The 26,621-nt window shown below is 43.2% G+C and overlaps 1 protein-coding gene across 1 annotated transcript in view; it reads right to left on the bottom strand.

Annotated features, from left to right (window-relative positions):
- Positions 1 to 15,100, bottom strand: part of Mns1 (meiosis specific nuclear structural 1) — a 20,391-nt gene extending 5,291 nt beyond the window's left edge. Inside the window, exons 1-8 of the mRNA XM_021172507.2 lie at positions 14,933 to 15,100; positions 14,160 to 14,381; positions 8,295 to 8,422; positions 6,955 to 7,057; positions 4,425 to 4,654; positions 3,814 to 4,030; positions 3,622 to 3,729; positions 133 to 390 (exon numbers count right to left, since the gene is read on the bottom strand). Of these exons, the coding sequence (XP_021028166.1) occupies positions 133 to 390; positions 3,622 to 3,729; positions 3,814 to 4,030; positions 4,425 to 4,654; positions 6,955 to 7,057; positions 8,295 to 8,422; positions 14,160 to 14,381; positions 14,933 to 14,935 (1,269 nt within the window). The 5' untranslated portion in view covers positions 14,936 to 15,100. The remainder of the gene's footprint in view (positions 1 to 132; positions 391 to 3,621; positions 3,730 to 3,813; positions 4,031 to 4,424; positions 4,655 to 6,954; positions 7,058 to 8,294; positions 8,423 to 14,159; positions 14,382 to 14,932) is intronic.
- Positions 15,101 to 26,621: the final 11,521 nt, after the last annotated feature.

The raw sequence follows: 26,621 nt of genomic DNA, 5'->3' as shown, positions 1-26,621 counted from the left end.
CTCTCTCTCTCTCTCTCTCTCTCTCTCTCTCTCTCTCTCTCTCTCTCTCTCTCTCAGCAAATGTTTACTGATGAACACATGAGCTGGGTGCTGTTCAATGAGAATAACCAAAGAACCCAAGGCTTTCCTTACTTTGTCTGCGAGAAACTGGTTCCGGCGTTCTTCAATGAGTTTCTCCACGGCACGTTTGTGCTCCAGCTGCTTCATTCGCTGTTTCTGGGCATTCATGAGCTCAATGCGGTCATCTTCGGCAAACTTGGCCAGCATGGCTTTCTTAAAGGTCTCTTCCTCCTCTTTTGCAGCCTGCAGTATGACTTCCTTCAGTGCCATTTGGTCTTCAAAGTCTTGCTTCATCTCCCTCTGCCTCCTCAGTCTCAGCTCTGCTTCTTCCTGCACGACAGTGGGGCTAGAGTTACGTGTGCCCTGCATTGTCATGAGGGGGCAATCTCAGCGAGAGGGAGCCGGGAGGAGGGTCAGGAGCTTGAGACCAGCCTAGGCTACAGTGAGATGCTGTCTCAGGAAACAAGACAAAAGAATAAGACAGAGTTAGGGGGCTGGAGAGATGGCTCAGGGGTTAAGAGCACTGGCTGCTCTTCCAGAGGTTCTGAGTTCAAATCCCAGCAACCACATGGTGGCTCACAACCATCTACAGGGGGATCTGACGCCCTCTTCAGGCAGGCAGATGTATATGCAGCAGAGCACTCATAAATTAAATAAATAAAAATTAAAAACAAAAGACAGAGGTTATGCTGCAGATTACAATATGAAATCAGAGACAGAATTAAGCTACACTCTGTCCCAGCCTCTTAAGACTTTTGAATAAAGTGACATGACCTTTTTAAAATTGATTTTTACTTGTGTGTGTGTGCGCATGTGTGTGTGTGTGTGTGTGTGCGGGCGCTCATGCGCACATGTGCAAGTGTGCACAGAGGCCAGAAGAGGATGTTGGATGCCCTGGAACAGGAATTATAGGTTCTTGGGTCCTCTCCAAGAGCAGCAAGTGCTCTTAATTATTGGATCTATAGCATGGTGGTCATTTATTCTAAAAATTTTAAGTTGTATATGGTGCCATCTTGTTTCTAGGTTCAGAACTGATGTGTGACTGATTTGAAAGGAGCCACTGTGAAAGCCTTTGCCCACCCCTGCGTTTACTCATCTTCAACCGAGGACGATTATGTCATGTGTCCAAGGTGTGGACCAACTTCCTCACCTTGTGACACCTATGCTGCATGTACCCACTCTAGTTTCTAACCCTCTGATAATTCTCAAAGCAACAAACAACAGAACAAAACAAACAAACAAAACACCCCCCCAAACTGCAAAATAGTTTAAAAAAAAATCAGTCATCTAGCAATGAAATTGGAAGTTTTTCAAAGAAATAGAAGCATACTGGACACAACTAAATTCCTTTCCTGTGAGCTTTTATTTTCTAAACACTTAAAATTTTTCATATACAAAAAATGTAAAAACGTTTATAATAATCATCTATATTCCTAACAGCTGAAGTCTAATGATGACAGCTTGCTGTTGGTGTCCTGTCACCTATCTAATGACAGCTTGCTGTTGGTGTCCTGTCACCTATCTAATGACAGCTTGCTGTTCGTGTTCTGTCACCTATCTGTTCACCCAGAGCTAGCATGCACTTTAACTCACATTATCTTGTAATCCTCCACCACCCCCAAGCTCTGGGAAGCCACTGTCCACGCGCATCTAAAATCTTACCCGCCGCACCAGCCTCTCACTTCCTCCATGGGCGTGGGCCTCTCGCATCCCCTCCTGAAACTAATCAAGCTACTCAAAGACATATATTTTGTTTTATGTTCTGGGTACAATGATGTTTTATACTGCATATTTTGTACTTACTTGCCAAGTAATTGCACAGACATCAAGGGCTTGGAGAACAGTTTAGTTTGTGACATGTAGTCTGAATGCCTCGAGTTTATGGCATCTGCACACAGTAATGTACTTTATATAGTAACATATATATTTATATATATATGCACATATATGCAGTCCTGGGAATCTACCACCTATGCAAAATTTTTGTTCAATTCAATAGTGAAGACATCTTGCAAAGAACAAAAGGAGGGAGGAATGTTTGGCCAAAGAATTGCTTTGATGTGAAAATGTCCATACACCCCCTGCTGGGTCCGCATAAGGAATAGACTAGTCACCAGCAGTGCGGGCTACCAAATTTCCTGCCCTTTCCTGTGTTCCAAAACCCGTTACATGGTCTTGAAACCTTTAAATCATTTGCTGTACAGTCACTCGGACCCCAGTAACTTTCCAGAGTCTCTGTTGGGAACAGAATGTATCAGGAAAGAAGAAACCCAACCCAGGGCAAGTTGGAAAGATGGTTACACAGTGCTCACTGAAGCTGTGTTCTCAGGACCTTCCCTGGGAAGGACAGAGGAGTGATCACCCATCAGTGACTTTCCAATTGGTGGGGAGTGGGTAGAGAGGTCTGCTTCTTACTGCCACAACTCTCCCCTGACTGTGGAGAAGCTGTCAGCACAGTTAATCTAAGCTCTCACAAATGTGCCCCACAGCTGTTCCCAGGGGACAAAGGGAACGCATTTCCAGAGATGTCTGCCTTGGGAAAGCAGTTGATCTCACAAAGTTCCACGTGTGTCATCTATTCATTGAGTATTCTTGACTACTTCTTAGTACAACTAAAGGCTCACATACTGCATCTTCTTTACATTCCATCAGCTGATGGACATGAAGGCTACTCTCATGTTTTAGCTATTATAAATATATTTGTAAACACAAGATTACTGGCTTTTAACTACTCCTTTCTAAAACTGTAAAGATAATACTTTCCACTAACCTCTGCTGTGCCCACATATCTTTAAAATTATTATTCAGTTTGCAAGTATCTTTCCTTTGCTCATTGCTTATTAGAAAGAAATACATGGTTTCATTGTGGTGCACTTAATGACTACATAATCATTCTTATTATGGATTCTTCATTTGAAAAGACTTAAAAATCGTGTGAATTTACAGAGGTTCACTTTGGGTTCTAGGAGCTGTCCGTGTGTATTCTCTGTGGATGGATGGAATCTGTATTGTGCTGTTGTTTGTTGGGTGGAGTCCTCTTTAACCCTGGCTGTTAACACAGCTGTTTCAGGCTGTCATTATGCAGGGTGCTGTTCCCGGGGACTGGGTGCATTAATGATAAAGGAGCACTCTGGTTGGATCTTCCTACTCTCCCCCTCTCATCAGTTTTCCTTCATGTGTCATGAAGCTGTATTGTCAACGGTCACAGGCATATACCTGGATGAATTTATTTTGACTACAAACTTCCATGTCCCACAGTTGACTTTGCCTCATATTAACATATGCACTCCAGTCTGCTTTGCGTTGCATTGTGTTTTCCTCCATCCTGCTTTGAGCTTGCATGTGCACTCATTTAAGCTGTGTGGGCTGTGACTGACCCAGCTGCATCAAGCTCTTCAGGACGCTCTATTTTTGTCGAGTCTCTTAACTGCAGCATTGATGACTTGACACACAATGCGGCCACCACTATGGCTGGGTTTAACTATGCTATCTTCCTGCCCCTTCGCTTCATTGCTAAAGTCTTCTCTTCCCTAATCAACCCTCGGTCTGTGGCTAACTTACTTTCACTTTCAGCTTGATGATCTCAGCCTGCTCCTCCTGGTACAGCTCCTGCCGCACTTGCTCCAGGTCATCCCGCTGCCGCAGTGTTTCCTCCAGCTGCTTGATCAGCTGTTAATAAAACACCGGTTTAGGAACTGGATTGGGCCACTGTTTCAGGAATTTAGCACTCTTTAAAAAGTAGTATTTTTATACCAAATTCTGACGCTGGACCCTCTTTTCCTCGATCTCGTGAACTCTAGCCATCCGCTCGCCTTCTCTTTGCTCCTGTATGTTTGCAAACTCTATGATTTTCCGGTTCTCTTCCTCCATCTCCTCACGCTTCTTTTGTCTCCAGAAGTCTTGTGCCCTCTGGAATTCTTCAATATACTTCTGAATTGCATTCCTTTTTTCTAATCTTTGCTGTCTTTCCCTAAAAAGCAATCAGGAGAATGGTTTATAATTACAGAAATAATAAAATAATGGCAAACACGGACTGTTCAGAGTCTATCGATTCACAAATGCCACAGACTTTCCATACATACTGCTGGGCTCTCTTCTAAGGGTTCACAAAGGTGACTGTCTGTCCACAAAATCCATACAGCACTCTGTATTTAAGCCGTGTGCCAAGGAGAGCCATCAGAAAACAAGTGCTCTGACATATGAGATGTACAGAACACACATGACATCTATTATTTTTCCAATCACCTATTACTACTCATGCTAGCCAAAGTGAGGAAGAGCTGTAAAGTCACGATAGAGCTCACGCTGAGTGAGCACACACACCCAGTGGGGGGGTATAGCGGTTTGTCTCCGGGTGGACTTACACCTGGTCTTCCTCGTAGATCTTCCTGACAATTTCGTCTATCATGAGTTTCTCCTTCAGCAGCTGCTCGTATGCCTCCTGCTTCCTCCTCTCTTGCTCTTCCAGCTGCTTCTCCAGGTCTAGGTAGTACTGTGCCCTCTCCTTGTTCCGCCGCTCTTGCTTGTCGCTCTCTTCCTTCAGCAGCCTATCATGCTCCTCCATCATGATCCTTTCTATCTCCGCATCACGTTTCTGGCATTGAAACAAAACCCTTCCACGTTCAGGAGTGGACACAGCTTATTACAGCACCGTAAACAGTTGTACCCTAAAAACCTGCTATGTAAAACACTGTCTATTAAGTAAGAAGCAAGAGTTAAGTCTTAGAGAGCTGGAAGGTGTGAATGAGGAGTCAGACCTGAAAGGGGCGTTCCTACTCTTTCCAGAGGCTCCTAGGACAACCCCTGGCAAGGATAATAAAGTCCACATTCAGAAACCACAAAGTAAAGATTTAAGTATTTTGTTTTTAATTACTTCAACCACCAAACCATTGCCCCCTCTGCTGGTTGATCACGGTAGTGTCCGTTCTAATGCCACTGTTTGCCAGCTGCTGTTGAGCGCTCCTCTGCCCATCCTTGTTGAAGGGCCCTGAGCAACTCTCCGGTTCCCCCAGCTCAGCCCTTCCCTATCCACACATCGTCTCGGTTATTTAGTTACTGAGTAACTGTTCGTAAGCTCAGTGTGGTGGCTTCCGCTGAAAGACCACACACATCACTGTGGCTGTTCTCTCTCATCTTCAGCTTCGTTCATGAAGGACCACTCCCACCGAGTTACAGACTCACTGGCCTTTCCGTAAGTGGAAGCCCGTGCCTCTTTTCAGCATGGTCAGAACTGAGTAGGTTTAAGCACTGGAGCAATGGTGGAAACTACCCTCACCTGCTGTGACTGCACTCCAAATGTCGGATCAGTTAGCAGCAAAGAAAGAGAGGGAGCCGATGGGAAGACCAATGCAGTCATTCCCAAAGCTGATGGCTATCACACATGCTGGGTATCGTGACTTAATCATAAGTTCTCTTATCTTTGCTCATGCTGTACTACATCCTTCTACAATGTAAGATAGCAAGAAATATGTATGATAACAAAAAATGTATATAGACCCCACAGCCTTACAGAAACACAATGCTCTAACTTTATAGTTAAGAAAACCAGCTAGAGCTCCACAGGACCCGGGTCTCACCACCCACATTAGGCAGGCAGCTCACTAGTACTTGCAAACCCGATTCCCTCTTCTGACCACATGGGCACTGCATGTATGTGTTGCATGTAGACAGGCAAGCAAACATGTGTTCACACACACACACACAAAAACCAAACCTAACAAGTACAAAGATATACTTCCATTTAAGTCAAGTCCTAGGAGTCTATGGCTCTAATTTTTTGAGTCAATTTTGATTTAGAAGACAGTAGCATTTTTAGGAGTTGAATGTCTACAGTGGCCATGGATGATCTCATCTATCAGAGTAATCAAAACTGAACACAGAACAAACTGTACATTATGTTCTAGTCTATCATTGGAAACAGAGGACTACACAGTTCACAAACAGGCCTCCCCGTCTTCTTTAGGCTGTCCCTGATAGCAGCATGTTCTACAACAGTGGTTCTCACCTTGTGGGTTGTGAACCCCTTGGGGGTAGTTCGATGACCCTTTCACAGGGTGGTATATTATGATTCATAACAGTAACAAAATTACAGTTATAAAGTAACAATGGAATAATTTTATGGTTGGGGGGTCATCACAACACGAGAAACGGTATTTACGGAGTAAAAAGGCTGAGAACCACTGTATTAGAATCTTCTAGGTAGCCTGTGTCCATGCTGCACCACACTGGTTGAATATTGTTATCATGTCTATAATCCTGTGTGTATAAACGTGTTTGTTAGTATTCACAACCCACATGTACAAGCATACATTTATATGTAACTGTCTGGCTTCCCTGTGAGAAGGAGCTCGGTGGTGGCTGAGATGCCACGCACCTTAGTTTTAGGCGTTAACTCAGCGAGCCCGTTCACAGTGCGTGCCACAGCTGCCGGGGCAGCTCCCGAAGCTGCTTCGACCTTCCCCTCAAGACTCAGACAGGGATGAAAACAGAAACCCAGGTTAAAGAGGTTACTGAAAAAAACGAGAGTTAGAAAGTGGGATGGAGAGAGAGCCCCGGTGTGTATAGAACGGGAAAGCTCTGCATCCACTGCCAGGCTCTAAATATCCATAGGTAAGCAGTGGGAAAGCATAGTCCCCAGTTAGGACGCAGACAGTTTGTACTGAGTCAGCTGGCCGTGGGAGCAGGCTCAGGAGCACGGCAGATGCGGGAGTTAGCTGGGCCTGAGGGTTCCAGGGTGCAGGCAGACACAGTGGAAATCACCTAAGGGTCTGAACATCACAGCTTGGGGAACCTGGTCTAGCAGGTTCTTCACAGGGGCGGCTGCTCTCAGGACCAGGCCTGCCTCATCCCTAACAAGGCTCAAGCGACCGACCGCACAGAGAGCAGCCAGCTTACCATCTGCTCGTACTTCATGGCGTCCTTCTCCACGATCTGGGCTGCTCTCTCTTTGTTCATGTAGGCAGCTTTCAGTTTCTGCTCCAATTCTCTGAGCTCAATGCTGAGGGGAAACGCAACTTTAAGCTTAAGGACAACAAAATAACTCAGCTTTACACAAAGTCCGGTGAGTTCTTATTTACTCAAAGAAAGCACACACACAACTGGTATCATTCAAGTCCATAGACAACTCACCTCATTTAATGGACACTGTAAAGGTTAGCCCTTAAACCTTATGCTTGAGAAGGGGTTACTCTTCTCTAGTTTAATCTTCCTTTATTTTAATTAATATACTGAAATTTGTGGGAGTCCTGTTCTTCTGTGCAGTGGGTCTGAGATCAAATGCAGGCCTTCAAGCTTGGCAGCAGGTTAGCATTAAACTATCTTGCCTACCACAGATTATTCTATCCTAGAGACGTAGTCTCCATCTTTGGTTGTCTTCATAAAGACTCAGTAATTCTCTGGAAAGTGTATCTCCAGTTCTGGTGCCCACAGGTCTTAACTGACAGTAAGTTATAGCTAGCTTAAATGATTCAATCTAAGCCGGGCAATGTTGGCACACACCTTTAATCCCAGCACTTGGGAGGCAGAGGGAGGTGGATTTCTGAGTTCGAGGCCAGCCTGGTCTACAAAGTGAGTTCCAGGACAGCCAGGGCTACACAGAGAAACCCTGTCTTGAAAAACCAAACCAAAAAAAAAAGAAAAAATCTAAAGCACCATTAAGAAATTTGTGGTAGGGCTAGGAATGGTGGACCATGCCCTAGAACCCAGAACCTGGGAAGCAGAAGCAGATGGATCTCTGAGTTTAAGGCTAGCCTGCTCTACCCAGGGAGTTTCAAGCCATCTAGGGCTTCATAGTGAGGCCCCAGCTCAAACAAACAAACAAAAAAAACTAATACAAGCCAAGTATTCTAGGATTCCACAAGTCTGTTTTTTGTTTGTTTGTTTTTGTAATCAGAAATCATTTTAAAATTTGTCCTTAAAGAAAAAGACAAAAAGGGACCAATCCATAGTCTTCATTATTGCCACAAACACTTAATCCCCCTAAAGCAGCTGACCTGAACGCTTTCTGTGGGTTGAGGCTGTGACTTTGGTAGGACACTTGCCCAGCGCATGTGAAGCCCTGGGTTCAATACCCAGCCCCACGGCAATAGTTCAAATGAGTATCTTTGAGCTAATGCTCCATTCCCAGGAAAACCATACCCTGTACGTGCAATGATCTAAAGTCTCATGTTCAGGTGCCAAGGGTGACAGAGCGCAGGGGTGGAGACTACACAAGCAAGCGGAAGAAACCATGACACCTGTTCTCTCTCACTTGCTGCCTCATCTTCTCATCCTTCAGACTCTCGTGCTTCAGTCTGGCCAGTTCGTTTGCAAGTCTCTCTTCCTGCTCAAGCTGTCGCTCCCTCAGCATCTTGTTTGCTTCTGCCTGAAGAGAGAAGTGGAGCTTTAGTTACCTAGGTCCTCAGATCAGGCACTATCCAAGTTCATGGACTCTACAACAGCAAACTGACTGCTCTGACAGCGAGAGTTCACTTCAAAATAAAAACATATCTCAGCAAATACATCTCAAATATTTTACCACAGAAAAAACGTAAATAACACCAATACCGTGAAGAATATTAATATACCTATATTAATTTTTTTAATGTACCAGTATTCTGTAACTCCTCTCTAATCTTGCATTCAACTCCATTGTCCCTATTTTCTATCTCCATCACAGTATTTTAAATCAAATCCGAGGGGGGCTGCAGAGATGCTCAGAGATTAAGGGCACTGGCTGCTCTTGCAGAAGAGCCAGGTTTAGTTCCAGCACACACATGGTGGCTCACAGCTGTCTGTCCCAGAGGCTGATGATGCTCTTCCGACTTCCTTGGCACCAGACATGCACACCGTGCAGTTATACACATACAAATAAATACAGCTTTAAAACCCAGATAATAAAACAGCCTTGGAGAATGCTGCCCGCCACAGTAACCGCTTGGTATGGATCTACCTGACAAGAATTTCTTTTTCATAACCATACCATAAATTAGCAATACTTCCTGAGTGAGATCTAAGGTCTTGCCCACACTCATTTCCCAACTGTCTCAAAGATACTTTTTTCAAAACCAAATACAATTTACAACGTTGTTCTAAGTATCTTTCTCCAGTCTCCTTTATTTTATATATTAGTCACCCCTCAATACACACACACACACACACACACACACACACACACACACACACTTTTTTATCCCCTAAGCCAACAATTTGTAGTAATTACAGCCTGTCTAAGTTAGGATTTCTTTATTGTAATAAAACATATGACCAAAGCAACTTGGGAAGGAGTGGGTTTATGTCAGCTTACAGCGCCACGTTATAGTCCATGATGAAAGCGAGTCACAGCAGGAACGTGGAGGCAGGAGCTGAGGCAGAGGACAAGGAAGAGTGCTTCTCACCGGCTTGCTTACCCCTAAAATTCAGGACAGCCAGACCACAATGATACTGACCACAGAGCTGGACCCACCCACATCAACTATGGATCAAGAAAATATAGCATAGGCTTGCCCACAGACCACTCTGGGTCACTTTCTCAGTTGGAGTTCCCTCTTCCTAAATGACACCAGCTTGTGTCAAGCTAACATAAAACTTTCCTATTGGATAGCCCATGTTTTCTTGTTCTTCTCTTAGGAATTCCCTAAACTAGCCTCTCTTCGGTTTCCTGTAAAATGGCGGGAAGATCTGGAGGCTTCAGTCCTTGGTGAGTTAGGAAGCACATGGTGGTCTAGGCCTAGAGCACAGAATCCAGGAGGCCAAGGCAAGAGAGCCACCAGGCATCCACGCACAGCTTGGCCTCATAGTGCGTTCCAGTCCAGGGATGTACATTAAGACACCTCAGCAGCCGGGCGTGGTGGCGCACGCCTTTAATCCCAGCACTTGGGAGGCAGAGGCAGGCGGATTTCTGAGTTCGAGGCCAGCCTGGTCTACAAAGTGAGTTCCAGGACAGCCAGGGCTATACAGAGAAACCCTGTCTCGAAAAACCAAAAAAAAAAAAAAAAAAAAAAAAAAGACACCTCAGAAATAAAGAAATAAACAAAAAAGTAACACATGAAAAATGTTCAACGTTATTAGCCAAAAGAAATGTGGATTAGGAAGCAGAGGGATGGGCCCGAGTCTACTTCCCAGCATCCATTTCAGATGGCTCACAACTACCTGGACCCAAGAGACCCACAGTCCCTGAGGGCACCTGTTCAGATGAACATATCCACATGCAGACAAAATCTACACATAATTAATAAAAATATATCTTTTACACAATCTACACACAATTAATAAAAATACATCTTTTTTTTTTTAAAAGCAAGTTAAAAGCCAGGAGGTAGTGGTGGACACCTTTAATACCAGCTTGGGAGACAGAGACAGGTGAATCTCTGAGTTCAAGGCCAGCCTGGTCTACAGAGTGAGTTTCAGGGCAGCCAGGGATACACAAAGAAACCCTGTTCTGAAAAACAAACAAAACAAAAACAACAAAAAGGCAAATTAAAATTACACTGGAACAATACTTGAACATTCATAAAACACACACACACACACACACACACACACACACACACTGGTGACACGAAATAGTGAAAAACTGCACCATCTATACATTGTGAGGCACTCTGGAAATCAACCTAGTAGTTTGTCAAAAGGCTGGCCTACAATTACTACGCAAACAATACACTCTTAAGCACTTGTCTCAGAAAAACAAAACATGTTTATTTAAAAATATGTATTTAAATATTCACATCAAATTTATTTATAATATCCAGTATTGGAAATTCCTCATCAGGTAAAGGGTCGAGAATATTGTGTATATCCACACAACAGAATACTACTTGGCAATAAAAAGGAAATAATCCATAAAAATAAAAAATAAAATACACATAAAGATACAATTAAAAAAAAAAAACTTTAAGAAGATAGGATTCAAAACACGAACTCTTAGCTGACACTCCCTGTCTCTGGTTCCCTCCATGCAAAGGGCATAAAGGTTCGTAGTCAGCTGGATGTGTGTTCATCAGAAGGGAGCCCACCCCAGCCAGCCGTGGTTCAGCCTACGAGACAGCGGGGAGGGGAATCAGCACACCTGTGTTTCTGCCCCGGTCGCTGTGTGCAAACACGAGTTGCTACAAGCTGTTAAATTTTCAGTAACGTATTACATGGTAGAAAGCTGACACCAAACTACACTTTCCACAAGTGTCAGGAAGAGACTCTCAGGCTGGAAAAGCGAGACCGGAGGGACCAAGGAGACATGACACTACAGGTAACTTAGGCTAGAACAAGAAGAACATGAGGAAAAAGCAAAAGCCAACAAAAAAACCACGTATTTAGTAAACCCTCAAGTTCAGTCAACAGAACAGTAGGAACTACTCTGTGGTGAGAATTTCATGGTTTTCATCTTCTATGTAAGATTTCTATGTAAGACTCTGGCATAGGAAGCCGGGCAAGGGGTTTATGAAATCTCTATACAGTTTTTTATTTCTTTGATCAATCCCATCTTGCCTCAAAATAAAAAGCTATAATGTGTATATTTTCTAGGTCTGTTCACCAAAAGGCCCCAGAGGTATGATAATCTGGAAATAGTGATCACTCTGACTTTGGCATAACTGGGGTGGCACAAGGCCTGCCGAAACGAGCCCTGTGTGAGCCGGCTGCTCCGGAGGAAGTGATGAGCAAGCCAGCAAGCCCCAGGAGCTGCAGGGAAGCCCACAAGCTGAAAAGCCAACCACATCACTCTATTCCGAGTCTTACATCTGAAACCCAGTAGATGAAATGCTGTACTTCCTGTCCAAACTAACAAGGGTGAGCTTAGGACCCAGGAAGAGACAGTGTTACAATCAGAGTCCAAGGCAAAAAACAAAAAATCAAAAGCCCTGAAGCAGGTATCTCCTCTTGAAGGGGTCTGGTCGGAAGAATTAGCTGTTTTGGTAACTCTCAGCCTCTTTGTTCTACCAAGCTTTCAACTGGCAGGATGAGGCCCTCCCTCATGTGGGAGGGTAAACTGCTCACTCAGCCTGACTTGGTGTCACTCTTATCTGAAAACACCCAGAAAAGGTTAGCTCAGGGCCCGATCAAGCCAAGCCAACATGTAACATCAGCCACGGTAATATACTTTGTTCTGGCAGAAGGCAAGAAAGTTATCAAAGATCAGAGGTTGTTTTGTCAAAAGAGCACAGAAGCACCCACTGGCCAAGGACAGAATGATGGGAGGATCAAAGAAATACCAGGCCCCTGGTAAGATGGCTTGGGGGGGGAGGGGCGAGGCAAATGTGCCCAAGACTTGCACTCAATCCCCAGGACCTGCATGAGAGGAGGAGGAAATGGGACTCCTGCTAATGGTCTTCTTCCCCACTACACAAGGGGGGAGGCAGAACTGGGGGAAGAGAGGGGGGACAAGGAGTTACTTTCTTATCTTGTCCTCAAGACAGTAAAGAATAGTAAATAACAGAGGCTAGGGCTGTAGCTTAGTGGTAGAGTGTTTGCCTTGCATGCATGACGTCCTCGGTTCAATCCCCAGTACTGTCAGGAAAACCCACCTGCAATTATACATGAATTCTTCAATGTTGATCTCATAAAGATATTTCATGATTTGTTTAAAAAAATACTTATTTTAATGTGTATCGGTGTTATTCCTGCATTTGAGTATATGTACCACGTGTGTGCCTAGTGCCCACAGAGACCAGAAGAGGGTGTGGTAACCCCTGGAAAGAGAGTTGCAGACAGCCCCATGGGTGCTGGGAACTGCATCTGGGTCTTCTGCAAAAGTAACAAGTGCTATTAACTGATGAGCCATTGCTCCAGCCCCATAGAGATATATTTTTTTAAAAAGACATATTTTTAAAAAGAAAATAAAAAATCAAAGAGGACAAAACTTTAAAATAACCCCAACATATGCAGAAACAAGTTCATGTAAAAAGTCACCATTTTCTCCCCAGTATAAGATGAACTGCAATCTAATCAAGTCTTCCTGGCTAACTGCCTTTCCAGACCATGGGAAAGATAAAGGCACACACCACAGAAACCAGACAGATATAAAACCACACCCATCTAGAAGATAACAGGTCTGATATCTCCATCAGGTTAAACACATGAAGTTAACAAAGGATGCATCGATGACGATCATATTAATGAAACATTGTCCATAAAAACTATATACACTGTATGAACCTTGCCTGGTCCTGATTAAAAGAAGCCAACGCTAAGGACAGATTTCAGCATAGTACAGAATTTTGCTTAGAGGCATCTATCATGAGAAGATGACATCAGAACAACACTCGAAAGAAAACATCCCCTCTTCATCAGATAGACCAATGGTCGCTAGGCGGAGTTAGGGTATATGGGAGTTTCCTTAAAGACATAATAAGAATAAAAAGATGGGAGGCCAGGGTTTTCCTGTTCAGAATTAAAGGGTCAGGTCTATGCTACTGGAACTTAGGACAGAAGGAAGCCGACACCTTTAAGCCTTTCTTTTGCTATTTCCAGATCCACCCTCAAAATCCTGGACATAACTGCAAGCTAGTGCTCAAAACACAACAAAATAGGGGACATTCTTTTCACACTTAGGAGAAAATTCACTTGTCTCACTTCCTGTCTGTTTCCTCTTTTCTACTACAATCTCCTAAAAAATATTTAGAAATACCCATGATAGATTAGCCAGCATAGCAGAATGTAAACACACGTATTCAATAACTGAACTCTTCAAAAATTAAAAATATGAATAAGTGTACATCTCACACATATGTTCATCTCCTACCACTTTAATAGTGTCTATGTTTAACATCATGAATTTTTAGAAAGGAAAGAATTTCTTAAATTTCTTATTAGAAATGTACAGAAGGCAACACAGTTGCACTCACATAAACAAAACTGTGATGTTAACAATTACGGATTTCATGCTTATTTTTAAAAACAAAAATGGATATTCTTGCCAAATGCTATTCTAAAGTCTTTCGATTTGCTCGTTGTTAAAAGCATGCAAATTGACCAACTGACACCACGTTCTTCAGCTAAAATAACCAGGACTCCAAAGGATTCAGTCAGTTCCCAGCTCTCTGTATTTCCTCAACTCCAGGCAGGGCTGACAGCCATCTTTCACCTTTTCCAAGGAAAGAAAACTATACAAGGACACTGCAACTTACTTTTTGGATGGCTTCTTCCATGTCGAGCTCAAACTGCTCATTCTGCAGCACTCGGAGGAACCTCTGGCGGTCCACCTTCTCGTCGTTTTCATTTTGCACCACTTGGTTCTTGGCTTGCCTCTCTAACTTATTCATGACTTGTATGTTCAATGATTTGCGGAATTTTTCATCTACTAACTTCTGATGCTTTTCACTAAAGCTCAAAGCTCTCTTTTTGGTCGCCTACAGTGGGGGGGGGGGAGGGAATACACAGATTTCAATATTCTTCTTTCAAAAAGATACTGCTGAAAATCCCTATAATAAACAATGTAAAATAGGTAACAGTATAAAAGGTCTTTGGCTTTAATTCTGGATATACTAATTAATATTTAAATATGATAATGTAAACTTAACGGTGTACTGATTAAGTGAGTACTACTAATAGTCCTTATTTTGTAGTGGAAGCAGGAAAAGTTAAAATTCAACAGCACCAGTGAGGGCGAAGCGGATGCTCTCCAGCTGCAGCTTTATCACCAGAGAGTTGCCTCTCCCCCCACCCACAACAGAGCAGATTTAAAGATGTATCTATTTCGATGAGAGGGGGAAAGGTGCAGAAATGCCTTGAGTGTTCCTGAAAAAACCCAGAACCTTCTAGAAAGCAAATCGAAGTTTCTCACTGACCTCTCGGATTACACACTTCAAATTATATTTCAGAGAGCTCTAGACTACAAATAAACAGACATGCAGTTTGAAGATCCCTGACCGCCCCTTCTCCCGGCCTCCGAGCTGCTCACCATCAGGGTTGGCTTTAAGCCTCCTTCTCCAGCAGGATGGGTCTCTGCCTCAGTTGCAAACGCGTCTTCCAGAGCAGCAGCCACGGCGGCGGCGGATCCCTTTGCACGCTGGGTTAAGTTTACGATGTGTCCGGGCAACCGCCAAAAAATGCACCGCCCGCCCAAGAGGGACGCGGCCTCCCATTGGCTGAAGCAATATCCAATCAGCACGGAGAGTCTTCGTTGCCAGGCAGGAGCGCTCCTTCCATAGGACCAAGCCAAAAGCGCGAAGTTCGGACGCTGTGCCCTAGCGGGAGCTGTTTATATGCGAAGGGAATCTATCTCTGCGGTCTGGAGCCCAGCTAAAGCCCCAAGGAACCCCAATAAGCTCGGACTAGTCACTGCAGTGGACTGAGGGATGGTGCTCCCTCTACCATCCTCAGGCGGTAGCAAGTTGCCTAACGTGGGTGCTGGGCCCTCCAGAAGAGCCGCAGGGCTCCCCACCGCGCCATTGCTCTAGCCCTGATACACTCATTTTAGAGATGAAATATTTTTGAGAATTTAGAGACACGGACGAGACTTATTTACTTACCTGGAACAGAAGCCACTGGATCGCTAGCGGAGTGTGAGAATGGAGAACACGTAAAAACGGAACGGGTGTGGCTGCATACCTGCAATCCCAATGCTCTCTAAGGCCAGGACCAGTGACCCTTCTAGCAGGCTGGCCCGCGTGCTGAGGGATGGCACCACCCACTGTGGTCTAGACCCACCCCCTATATTAATTAGTAACAATAATGATAATAATCACCGCACGCCTTTAATCCCAGCACTTGGCAGGCAGATTTCTGAGTTCGAGACCAGCCTGGTCTACAGAGTGAATGCCAGGACAGCCAGGGCTATACAGAGAAACTCTGTATCAAAAAAACCAAAAACAAAAAAAGAAAAATAAATCATATGAAACTGACTGTGGGGCACATAGAATGCAAAGCATTCTAGGACTCAGGATGCAGCTAACAATCCCTTGGAACTCTACTAAGAATGTGGTTTATGTATATGTAACTAAATTTTAGCTAATACATTAAAAACAAAAATTGTGTCTTGTGGAATATCATGTAACATCCTGATGCATTGTGTAATATTTAAATCAGTAAACACCAAACTATTTCTTTAGGGTGAAACAATCTTTTCCTCTGTTTTTGTACCATCCTACACCCCCACCTTGCTGTGCACCCCTGTACTTCTGACTATATTTTGCTAACTGCAATCTAGCCTTTCACCATTTCTCCCTGCCCTAGCCCCTATCATCACCAATCTGCTTACAGTTTCTGTGAAATCAACATTGTTAAAGACTCTACCGGTTCTCACAATCATACTTGATCTTTTTTTCTTAAGAACTTTTTGAGATTTAACTTTATGTAAATAAAGTGTCTATGCGCCACTATGTGTCTGATGCCCACAAAGACCAGAAGATGTTATCAGCTACCCTGGAGTTAGAAATTCCTGGAGGTAGGTTACTAGAGCTGTCATGTGGGTGCTGGTTCCCAAACTCCAGGTAATCTGCAGGAATAGGCGGCACTCCAAACCGTTGAGCCATCTCCCCCAGCCCCACTCTGGTAGAGTAATATCTGTGTAGCACCTAGATTATTTCAGCTGATACCTCCAGTTCATCCACACTGTCAGAAATGGTAAGACTTTATTTTTCCCTGTGGTTGAATCTTATTCTTCTGTCCATTTATTCACTGATGGACACAGGATATAACCATGACTTGACTACTGTAAATGGAGCTGCAACCAACGTGTGCATTCAGAGGCCTTCAGCATTCGGATTCCATGTCCTGTGGATATATAGATTATGGTGGGGGGAGGAGGCAGTAGCTCTATTTTAACTCTGGGGGACCTTAGTGTAGTATACTACAATGGCCACACTTATTCACATTCCACCAACAGCATACAAGTGTTCCCTTTTCTCAGTACTCCCAACAATGTTTATTATTTTTAATATTTTTGAAAACTATTCTTGCTGGGGTCAAATGATATCTACTCATTGCAGGTTTGGCTTTTGTGTCCTGGATCATTATTCATTAGTGATGTTGAAATGGATACATTTTAATGGTGGCCTCTTTTATTGTTTGTTTTTCATTTTATTTATATTATCTTTTATTATTTATTGTTGTTAGAAGTGATTGTCTAGGCCCATTACCATTTTTTTGTTTTGTTTTGTTTTGTTTTTTGAGACAGGGTTTCTCTGTATAGCCCTGGCTGTCCTGGAACTCACTTTGTAGACCAGGCTGGCCTCGAACTCAAAAATCCGCCTGCCTCTGCCTCCTGAGTGCTGGGATTAAAGGCGTGTGCCACCACGGCCAGCTCCATTGCCTATTTTTAGATCAGGTTTTGTATATATGCTATTGATTTTTGGAGTTCTGTATAATCCAAGTTTGGTCTCTGTTGCTGTGATAAAAACACTGACTAAAGCAAGTTGAGGAGGAAAAGGAGTGTTTGGCTTACTGGTTATAGTCAGCCCTGTTGGAAAGCCAAGGCTGGAACTCACAGGGCAGAACTCGAGGTGGGGACTGAAACAGAAACCAAGGAGGTCTGCTACTGGCTGCCTTACTGACTTTTGCTCTACACCCCAGGCCCACCTACTAGGGATGGTCTACAGACAGGCCAATGTGATAGACACAACTCCCCAGTAGAGACTCCCTTCTCCCAAGTGGCTCTAGTTTGTTCAAGGTGAAAAAAAACAAAACAAACAAACAAACAAACAAAAACAAAAACAGACACACAGTCTAGTTCTCAACATCTTGTCAGATGCGTAATTTGAACATTGTTCCCCTAAAGGGCACTGTTTTACAGGCTATATCTATATTCTGATTCCGTTAATTCAGTGGTTCTCAGCCAATGGCTTGACCTCTAAGACCACTGGAAAACACAGATACTTACAATTCATAACAGTAGCAAAATTACAGTTATGAAGCAGCAACCAAAACTCTTTTATGGTCGAGGGTCACCACAGCATGAGAAAGGGTATTAAAGGGCCCCAGCATTAGGAAGGTTGAGAACCTCCGCATTAGTCCTTCCTCTGCTGGCCATTTGTCTACTTTGGCTTTGGTTTCCTGTGTAAACGGGTGATCGTGTAGTATTTGTCCCTCCCCAACCAAAAGCCCTGCTGCTTCCCAAATTTTAAAACATTTCTTAATTTTGTTTCTAGTACCATCCCGATTTCAGGCACATCTGGATCGCTAGCCTAGTGTCAGTTGATATTCAAGCTGGTGGGTGACTGCAGTCTAACCATGATCTTCTGCGCATGGATTTCGGTTTTCCCCGCAGCCCCTCCTGAAAAGACTGTCCTTCCCCCAGCGGGTGTTCAGGGTTCCCGGGTTGGGCAGCAGGGGTCTGCAGATGGTGAATATACTTCTGGCTTTCTGTTCTGTCGCATTGGTCTGTAGGGCTGTGCCGAATGGCAAGTCCACATTGCTTGATGAAACTGCTTCTTCGTACATTCTGAAAGCCAGGGATACAATGCTTTCTTCGTTTTGTTCCTCATGACTGTGGCTTGTGCAATGTCTCATAAAGCAGCTTCTAATTAAAACGTGTTCACTGGTCCGTCAGCAGCAAACACTCTATTCACCCTTGATGAATTCCAGACAGTTAAAGCAGCTCCTGGCAGTGATCAGGCCTAAGTATTGGCTCAGTGAACAGATGGTGGAGGTCGTATAACCGCTTTGCATGTGGAGACAGCGCTACTCAGAAATCATCTTGCAGAGGTGTTGCTCTTCACTAGCCCAGTGGGAATTCTGAAATTATAAAACTGATAGCAATTTTGTCTATTTTCTAACGACAAACTTTTTTGATTCATTTTTCCATTTTAACTCCCTGATTTCCGTTTTATCATCTTAATTTCCTTCCCTCTGTTTGTTTTTAGTGTTGTTTTATTTTTTCCAGTTTCTTAATGCAAATGTTTAAATATTTGAGACCATTTGTTTTAATACAAGCAAATAATATCAATTTCTCTCTAAGCTTTAGTAATCTCTCATATATGTATGGTATATATATGTAGTATATATACCATACATATATATGTATATACAATGTTGTATTTAATATTCATTTAAAATATCCAGGCTTATTAGTTGATCACTGAGTGTCTTAATAATTTTTCTATTGCAATGTTAAAAAACACCCTGACCAAGGCAGCTTATAAGAGAAAGCTTTTAATTTGGCTTGTAGTACTGGAAGGTTAGAGTCTATGACTGTGAAGTAGAGGCACAGCAGCAGGAACAGCTGGGGGTCACATCTGGGTCTATAAGCAAGAGGAAGAGTGAACACACTGGGGATAGTGGGCAGTCCCCCCACACCCCAGTGATACACCTCCTCCAAGGCCATGCCTCATAATACACCACATTGAGCTACCAAGAAACGTCCACTCCTTTCATTGATTTCTAGCTTAATTCCACAATGGCCAAAGAATACATTTTGTGTGGTTCCCATTCTTCTATATCTGTGGTAGCTCATGCAGGATATAGTCCGTTCTTGCCTGTTCCATGAGCATGAAAAATTGTATTCTGGTATATTCTGGTGTTGCTGGCTCTATAAGGCCAAGTTGGTTAAAGACACACTTTGGCATCTGTCTTCACAGTGTTTCTGTCTGTCTTACCAACTACTTGTTTATGAAACTGTTGGGTGTCATTACGAATTGCTTCTCTTCCTCCTTTTTTTTCGTTTCAGCCACACGTGGGTCACATAATTTGGGAATATTTTCATGTCCGGGTAACATTTTGAAATAGCCTCTCTGGCCTTGATAACACTGCTGGCTCTGAGGTCTGTTTGATATCATCGTTACTGTCTGAGAGTTTTTCACGGCTTTTTTTCCTTTTCATATTTGTTCATATTTTGGTGATTTTCCTATGCATCATTTCCTTTACACTTTATATCAGACCTATGTCTTATTCAGTGGAAACAGTGTACAGATGTCTATGTGGCTAAAGGAAGTGCTTGTTGGGCCAATGAAATGGATTAGTGGCGAAGGCACACTATCAAGCCTGATGACCTGAGTTTGAGCCCCAGGACCCACGTGATGGAAGGAGAGAACCAACTTCCACATATTGTCCTCTGACCTCCACACTCACAGTGTGACACCTGCACACACACACCTGCACGTGCACACAATGAATGCAAAATAGTTCATTGAAAAGAAATTGTCGCATCTATTCTTTGCACATTTTTTTTAATTTCTCTGATTCCATTTTATTTTATTATTGCCTTATCTTACTTCCTTAAATTCTTACTGGTAAATACCATAATTCTACTTTATTTGTCCCTATAAACCATAGGACAACATCTAATTCTTCTGCGTCATTTTTTTTTCTGCTTTATACATTTTACTTCTACACATGCTATAAGTCCAAAATATGTTTCTACAAATGTTAGATTATTGGATTATGTCAGGAAGTTCCCAGGTTATGTACACATTCAAATGTACTTGCCTTCTACCTATGAGGAGCCTGTTGCAGATATTCAGCATCGCTAGTTTTATTTTCAAGATTTATTTTATGTGTTTAAGTATTCTGCCTGTATGTATATATGTGCAAGCTGTGTGTCCAGTGATCTCAGAGGCCAGAAGGGGGCCTTGTATCTCCTGGAGGCTGGCAATATAGACAGTTGTGAGCTGCCATTTGGGTTCCGGGAATGGAACCTGAGTCGTCAGCAAGAGCAGCCACCTGCCGAGCATCTATCTCTCCAGCCCCAAGTTTTGTTTCTGACCTAACATTTCCATTTAACTCTTTCTTACGGTTACTTTCTTTGCAGCTGAAATTGCTCATCTTTTCACATAAACTGTCTGCCTTTTCTATCAGACCTTTCCGAAGGTCCTGATATCCTATTTGCTAAATCCCATTCTGCGATTTAAATTTCCTCTATCTGACAATTTTATTATCTGGCTTACATGCTGATCATATTTTTTTATTTTTTACATTTTGATTTTTGTTTTCTGTTTTATGATTCTGTTAGACATCATGTACAAGTCAGAAGAACACTTCAGAAGACCAAAGCCACACAGGGAAAGAGCAGGCCTCTGGCACTAAAGACTACTAGTGTAGCAGGCTGAGGCAGTGTTGCTGGATTGGAGTGAAGTTGTTGCCATATCTCTACCTTCCATTTCTCCAGTGTCCCTTTCAGCCTACAATAGTCGGGGCTTTCCAGGCATTCCCCCTCAGTGGTCCTGATCCTGTCTCCACTCTCTGCCTTCCTGTATTCCTGCCTCTCAGAGCATCTCTCCTCCTTGCCACTCCTCCTTCTAGCAGCAGCCAACACTTTTGGTTGTGCAGGCTCACCAGCCAGGCCAGGGAGAACCACTGTCTGTTGTCCTGGCCCAGCCTCAATCGGAGACAGGCCCTGGTACAGAGTCCTGGATGTAGGGATGAAACATGATAGAAAACATTAACAAGAATTCACTGTTTCTTGTTGGCTTTCAAGCAAGTTCAAGATCTTTAACCTGATTCATATATACACAGGTACATCTGTTCAGATTTTTTCTTCAGTCTTCAGACGCCATAAATTCCTTTGAGCTCATGTCTGTCGCAAGACCTTTGGACCTGTCTGTCTGTCTGTCCGCCCAGCAGTAGCTTTCTAGCTTCCTCTGCTCTCCCCCACTCAGTGAATTTTGAAGGATAATTTTATAAATTGTACTTTTATTTTGAACTGTGTGTATAAGTGTATGTCTGTGTGTGTGTGTGTGTGTGTCTGTGTGTGTGTGTGCACACTCCAGCACTTGTGAGAGTGTCCATGGAGGCCAGAAGAAGGTGACAGATTCTCTGGAGCTGGAGGCTTGGGCAGTTGAGAGCTGTCTGATGAGGATTCTGGGAACTGAACTCTAGCCTTCCATAAGACTAGAAAGTACCCTTAACTGTGCAGGCCACCTCTCCAGCCCTTGTTTCCTTCTGTCATAAGAGAATGTGATGACTGAAATCCCAAGCTCACTTCATTTGTCCCTGAGGTGAAGCATACTACCAGATGTAGATCAAAGAAACAGACATTCACTGCCCAACTCACTCCCAACAGCGAGTTACCTGATGGAAAAGCAAAGGCTTAATTTATGGTGCCTCTGCATCATTCTTTCTGTTGCTCTAGCATACCTTTGACTTGGTACTTGCATACCCTGTACTGTGTAGTTTTTAAAAAATCGATCCACGCTAAATCTGGCTAGTCACTGGGCATCTGCGGTCTCGCCAACCCCCATGGCCAGCTTGCTGCCAAACCTTTTGCACTTTGCAGACCATACAACCACTGTGGCTAGCCTGCAGAAAGCCAGCTACCACTCTGCTCAGATCCCTTTAGCCCAGTAAAATGATAACACTAGAGACTTGAAATATACCAGCCAGATTTATAAAGGCAAATCTTCAACTCCAAAATGCCCTCACAAAGAACACAAAACTCAATCGATATACTTCCCAACCACAGGCTCTAGCATTATCTGACCAATTAAGATTTCACCTGACCTCACCCGAGTCCAGGCACCCCTCTTGAGGGAGCAGAAAATACAAACAGCAATCCACACCATGGTACAGCCACTCTTCCTGCTCAATCTCCTGGGTGAGGTGACCAAAAAAGCATTCGGCAGCAGCATTTTTAAACTCAAACCATGTAAAGATTTAGTCTCTAGAGTAAAAACCTACATAGCCGGGTGTGGTGGCGCATGCCTTTAATCCAAGCACTCAGGAGGCAGAGGCAGGCAGATTCCTGAGTTCAAGGCCAGCCTGGTCTACAGAGGAGTTCCAGGACAGCCAGAGCTATACAGAGAAATCCTGTCTCAAAAAACAAAAACAAAACAAATTTTTCCTTTTCCCGTTTCTCCCCTTCCTTCTTTTTTGCCCAGAAGCTACAAGCCAGTTTCCTTCTTTTAATCCCTGACAAAGAATATGTATTAAAACTTTTCAAAAATATTTACTTCATTTTATTTTATGTGTGTGAATATTACATGTATGTATGTATGTACGTATGTATGTATGTATGTGCCCCAGGTGCATTCAGTACCCACAGAGACCAGAAGGGGACATCAGATCTCATAGAGCTGGAATTACAGTTCCCTGCTTGTGAGCTGCACGTGGCTGCAGAGAACCTGGGTCCTCTGGGAGAGCATCAGGTTCTCTTAATCACTGAGCCGTCTCTGCAGCCCCTGCACTATAACTTACAATTCTCAATTGTGCTTTCCCACATATCTCCTCACCATGTTTGCCTAGTGGTTTGGTACCTCCCAGAGTCACATCATTTACACACTGGACAAGCATGCATTTACACTTTCACGTGCCTTATGAGGACAGGTCTGGAAGAACACAGCTTTGACCTACATCAAGAGGCATCTCTGCCATCGGAAACAGACCAACAGCTCTTGAGTCGGCTCAGTCGGGAGATGCTCTGCCTCCTGCAGTTCGTTTCCAATATTTTTATAAGATTTCATTGGGAGTTTTTTTCTAAGAAATACTTCTCCAAAGCCCAGAGATGTCAAGGTTTCTTAATATCCCTTACCTAATAAGATCCAATCGATCTCTTGACAACCAAATGACCTCTCATCTTAGATACATGCAGTTAAGTTGCCACTGATCCTTGAAATATTCATCAACCAATATAAATGTCTTTTTAAAAAGCAACATTGTATAAATATTGTTGCTAAATACTTAAAGGGGAAAGTGATGTTGGATTTTGTTAACTCAGAAAAATAGACATCTGAAGGGTACTGGTGTGCTGTCTTTGCCAGGAAATAGTTATAACTTAGAGACTGGTTCATTAATCAAATGTACAAAGTGTTTCACTCATCAATACACAGATTATCAGTTTAGCCAGGCAATTAAATATATCCATAACAGCTCCCTTGTAAAAATATGTAGTTAATATTTTGGAATACTATACACAATAGTCAATAACTCAACTGTATTGCTAACAGTCTGAATTTCTCAAAACATACTCAGCACAGAGCCTTAGGCATAATATTTCTTGACAAATGTAAATAGAAAGATTGCCTATATATTTAAAATGTGGTAATTTGCATATTAGGATGCTCAGAGATGTAAATTCGGAAAGAGAGCCAGTGTGGGAGGAAGGAAGGACATTGTGTGCAGACAGAATTATGAAACTAAGGAGACAGAAGAGATTTACAAAGGCTGACCTACATAATGGATTTACAGTCACGGAGAGGGAAGCCAGAAGGCCGGGAGGGTCTGAGCTAGTGGAGGTCTAAGAGTGTTCACACCAGCAGCAGCCAAATGAAATGATGGTACTACAGAAGGAGGTGTGAGACCAGGGAGAAAGCCCAAACACATGGACCTGAGACAGGGGAGATGAGTGAGCCTGCAGAATCCCTACAAGTTCTGGGCCAGCTGTCCTGGTACCTGCAGTGGGAAAAAGCAAAGAGAGGCTCAAACAAGGTAGAAGGCACGAATTGACATCTGAGGCTGTCCTATGACCACATGCACACTTGTATGTTCTCACACAGGCTGTAAACACACACACCATGAACACACACATACTAAGCACACACACACACACCATGTACACATACACCATGTACATACACACCATACACACACACACACAAAGACACACCATGCACACACATACTATGCACACACACACACACACAAGGAACATATAAGTGCAAGAAGAAAGCACTAGAGGTAAGTCATAGCAATTAGGTGAGCATATGAATGTGCTCACTGACACGCCTTTGTGGTTAGGGGTGTAAGAAATGTAAAGTCAAGACAAGAGGGGGAAAGGCTGTAAACAGTGTCAAGGCTGAACCAGAGCTTTTGAACAAGCTCTGAGAGCCTTGAGCATTTGGGGTCTCTACATCTCTGTCCTGAATCCACTGTTTGCCCTATGTGTAACATGATGCAGGGTGGAGCCAGACATGCAGCCTGCTGCAGCCTTCTCCCCAAAGAGCGGTGGGAGCTCTGTAGTCCAGATGAGCCCAGGTTGAGGAATGGCAGGTATAGCATGTTCACTTGTGTGGATTAGAATTTAATTCCTAACAGCCAAACAGCAGCACTGCAAAGCACTTCAGCAAACACATGCTCTTCTGTCAGCCTTTGCCTTTCTCACTGAAGACCTGCAGCTCTGCAAGGAAGCTTATCACAGCTGCTTACTTTTAAATACCCATGGGTATTACAGAAGGATTTGTGCAATACTTGAACCATCCAAGAAGTGACTCTGGGGAGATGTCTGAACAATGGTTATATTTCCTCAAGTTAATGGGCTGTTTTAGAGTAGTTTTGGGTTAACAGGAAAATGGGCGGTATGTATATAATCTTCCTGTGCCCCTACACCCACAGTTTCTCTACCATATGTTAGCGTGATATATCTTATACTTGATAAACTGTTCCTGATCCATTATTATTAGTCAAGAGTTGAGTAAAAACTGCCCTTAGGTTGGTATTGGTCTCCTGACGCCTGTATGTGTAGGGGAAACCTACAAGGTCAGGGGCAAACACATACAGGTCAAATTCCAACACTAATAGTGTCATGAGTGAGAGGTTCCTCCATGCTCCACCCATTTAGCCTCCCTCCCTCCCAGCTGCAGAAGCCCTGGGAACCACATGACTTTCTATCATCTCAGCTGTTGGCCTTTGCCAGGACGGCATCATTGGAACCAAAGAGTATGCAGCCTTCTTCACCTGGCTTCTTTCCCTTCTAAATTTTGTGGGAGCTCCATAGGTTGTTTCTTCTTATCGCTGAATAATATTCCATTGTATACCATTAAAAAATAGCTCCTGGGAAGGTAAGATGGCTCAGCAGGTGAAGGCACTCGCTGCTAAATCTGATGAACTTAGGTTGAGTCCCCAAGGACTCAGTGATAGAAGAAGAGAATGAACTCCCACAGATTGTCCTTTGACCTCCACATATGTGCCATGACACACACACACACATGCACACATACATACATACGTACACAAAATAAAAGGAAAAACAGTTTTTACATTTAAAGATAATTTCTAGTGATAATTTCCATTATAAATGACATTTATTATTAAGGATGACTTATATCTTCCTAGCCTTAAAAGTAAGTTTTTGGTTTATCTTTTTTTGGAAAAATAGCTTTTCACTTACAGACTTGCACCAAAGGTCTAGACTACTGCAGAGACTTTTCCCAATAGCCAATGACAGATTACATTGATTAGCACTTCCCAGTAGTTACAGCATAGCAGGGTTGTGCTTAGCAGAGTCACAGGTAGGAGATCACGCATGCCAATAGGTCTGTCTTACAAATTGGTACTACACAGTAAAAATTATTTCCGAAGTTGCGTTGCCTTCTTAAAGGAAGCAATTAGAACCAAAATGGTTTTTCTTTCATTCAGAAAAATGCCCAAGTCTGATCCAATTTGCTGCAGCTGGCCCCCCACCTGCAGAGGACAGCTAAAGCACTCTGCACATCAGACACTTATCTTCTAAATATTGATAATGCCATTTTTCATTTCCTCGACATGAAATCCCACAGGGAATAATTATGCTAATAAACCTTAATGATTCTTGCAAATAAATGATCAAACCAAATTGCTGCTGCTGATTTATATTAATGGACGCCTTTAGGAAGAGCCTGCCAGCGAGGCGCTGCCTCTGGAATCTCAATTTATCTTATTTAGCTGAAGAGCATACGAAATTTGTTAAATGGATGAAGTGTTTAAAATATAATGTGTTTGCGCAGATTTCGCACTTCATAATGTTC

This window comes from Mus caroli, chromosome 9 (assembly GCF_900094665.2).
Source record: "Mus caroli chromosome 9, CAROLI_EIJ_v1.1, whole genome shotgun sequence".
Taxonomy (NCBI): Eukaryota; Metazoa; Chordata; class Mammalia; order Rodentia; family Muridae; genus Mus; species Mus caroli.
The sequence above is the reverse complement of the archived record's forward strand: the minus strand, read 5'-3'. Positions and strand labels throughout refer to the sequence as shown.